The sequence below is a fragment of the Cystoisospora suis genome (assembly GCF_002600585.1).
Source record: "Cystoisospora suis strain Wien I chromosome Unknown contig_3630, whole genome shotgun sequence".
Lineage (NCBI taxonomy): Eukaryota > Apicomplexa > Conoidasida > Eucoccidiorida > Sarcocystidae > Cystoisospora > Cystoisospora suis.
Window position 1 is genome coordinate 1 of NW_027156425.1, and position 2,255 is coordinate 2,255.

Below are 2,255 nucleotides of genomic sequence, written 5' to 3' on the forward strand. Positions count from 1 at the left end.
AAGGAAGAGAGCGGAGGGGAGAAAGAACGATTGAGAAAGAAAGAAAGAAACATACTCCTTCCTCATCTTCTCTAAGAGCGCGGAATTTCTGGCGGAGATCTCGCGTCGATTTCGATGGGTTCAAATCCTACACAAGAGAAATACACAGAGAGAGACAGAGAGCGAGGGAGACAGAGAGATAGAGAAAACTAAAGTTGGAAAGTACAAGGCAGAGGTAACGTACATACATAGATAGATTGAAGTCCAACAGAAGAATGTAGAGATAGCTTAAAGATAGAGAGATAGATAGATTACAAACTGATAAATAGATAGATAGATAGACAGGCATACATAAATTAAGAAGGAAGGAAAGACGGAAGAAAGGATAGAGACAGAGGAACAGAAGAAGAAGCAATGGATGGAATGTGCCTATTGCGGTTATCATCACTATTCTCTATCTCTCGTCTGTCCAGAGAAACTAGCTCTAAGACAGCTAGATGAAGGGGACACGAGGAAGTAAGCGAAGAAGAGGAGAGAAAAAGACTTCCCTTTCTTTCTTTCTTTCTTTTCTCTTCTTCACCTTTGTTATTTTCCTTTTCTTAGCAGACTTACAGCCATGTAGAAGTCGTCGTCTTCTTCTTCTTCCTTGAACTTCCTTTGTTTGCTACTGCGGGGAATCTCAATCACAATCTCCTCATGAGATCTATTAGACAGACAGATAGAAAGGAAGAGAAGAAGAAGAAAGAGAAGAAGAAGAAAGAGAAGAAAGAACAAGAAGAACAACAGAGAAGCGAGATATGAAGACAGAAAGATAGATTGAAGATGGATACACAGATAGATTGAAGATAGACAGATAGACGATAGGCAGACAGATGGATCGATCATCCATCAATGTATACTACGACGTGAGGCAGTTTCTGGCATGCAGAAAGAGAAAAAGAAGAAGGAGGAAAGATCAGTGAGTTAAGTAGAGAATAGAAGCAGATTACACCTTTCTTTCTTTCTATGGTATGTTCTTTCTTGCTGTCCTCTCTTCTTTTCTTTGTCTTGCTCTTACCGAACTGTAGTCGCTCGTTGTGAGGGGTCTCCATCCTCTGCATCTAGGCCGAAGGGCATGATATTCTTGCGTGCGTAAACCTCCTTGTTGATTCTCTGACACTTTCTTATCACTCGAATACGCTTCGTTACCTACGAAGAGGAACAGAAAGAAAGAAAGAAGACGAAGAAAGAAAGAAGGAAATGACAAGGAGGAAAGACACCTGAGAAGAGAGAATGAGACCTGGAGAGAAGCTTTATCATCTCGGGGCTTTTTCCCTAATATCCACCCCACAGCAGCAGCAGTCCAACTACTCCTACTCCAACTACTCCTATCCATACACACGGATATTCAACCTCTCTCCCTCAAGTCTGTGTGCTCTCTAACTCTACCGTGTGCATATATATATATATGTAGATGCTCGTGAATATAAACCTATGCCTGGCTCGATATACATGGCAGATCCACAGGCTCTGCCGCGTATATCGTTTTCAAAAGCAGTAGTGGGTCAAATAAAGTTGATAAGGAAATGATGAGAGAAGAAGAAACTCCCTAATGTGGGAAAGAAAGAAATGCTTCTGTGTCTTCTCTTCTTTCTTCCCATACACCCCCATACGCGAATCCCTCCTATCCACACCTTACATGCATCTACATCTCCCTATTTACCTCTCTCTATTCATCTCTATATCGACGCATGCCTATGGAGAAGAGCAGGAATGATATGTATACACAAGACAGCAAAGAAACATGTCTCCTTTCCTCCTCCTCCTCCCTATGTATTGCTTCATCTATGTCTGTAGTGAGATCTTATAGGGAGGGTGTCTTATCTACTTTTTCCTAGGGGTGTGTCTGTGTGTATTAGCGTAGATATACCTTAAGGGTTTCTCCTCTAAGAGTTTGCGTGTAGTTCGTGACAGTTTTAATTCCTTCTTCGTCAGGCTTCGTCTCGAAGCCGCTCGCTGTATTGACTAAATCTCCCAACTCATAGTCATCATCCAGCTCAAAGTCCGCCCACTTCCTCTCTACACACAAAGAGAAGAAAAGAGAAGACAGAAAAGAAGAATGACAGGTAGAAGAAGAGGAACAGACAGGCGGAGAAGAAGAAGCAAGGAGGAAGAGAATAGAACAAGATACGAGAAGGAAGGGAATAGATGAAGAAGCAGAAGAGGGGAGAACGGAGAAGAAGAGATAGAAACAATGAAAAGAAAGAAGGATGGGGATCAGAGAAGAAGAGAGGACA

At 42.0% G+C, this 2,255-nt stretch overlaps 1 protein-coding gene across 1 annotated transcript; it reads right to left on the minus strand.

Moving 5' to 3' along the window:
• Positions 1–46: 46 nt before the first annotated feature.
• CSUI_007043 (eukaryotic translation initiation factor) lies at positions 47–2,251 on the minus strand (the record flags this gene model as incomplete). The annotated part of the gene is made up of 4 exons (XM_068067193.1): positions 47–127; positions 592–682; positions 1,037–1,167; positions 1,889–2,251. Coding segments are annotated over 4 exons (666 nt in total), but the record flags the coding sequence as incomplete, so codon positions are not given.
• Between the last annotated feature and the right edge of the window lie 4 nt (positions 2,252–2,255).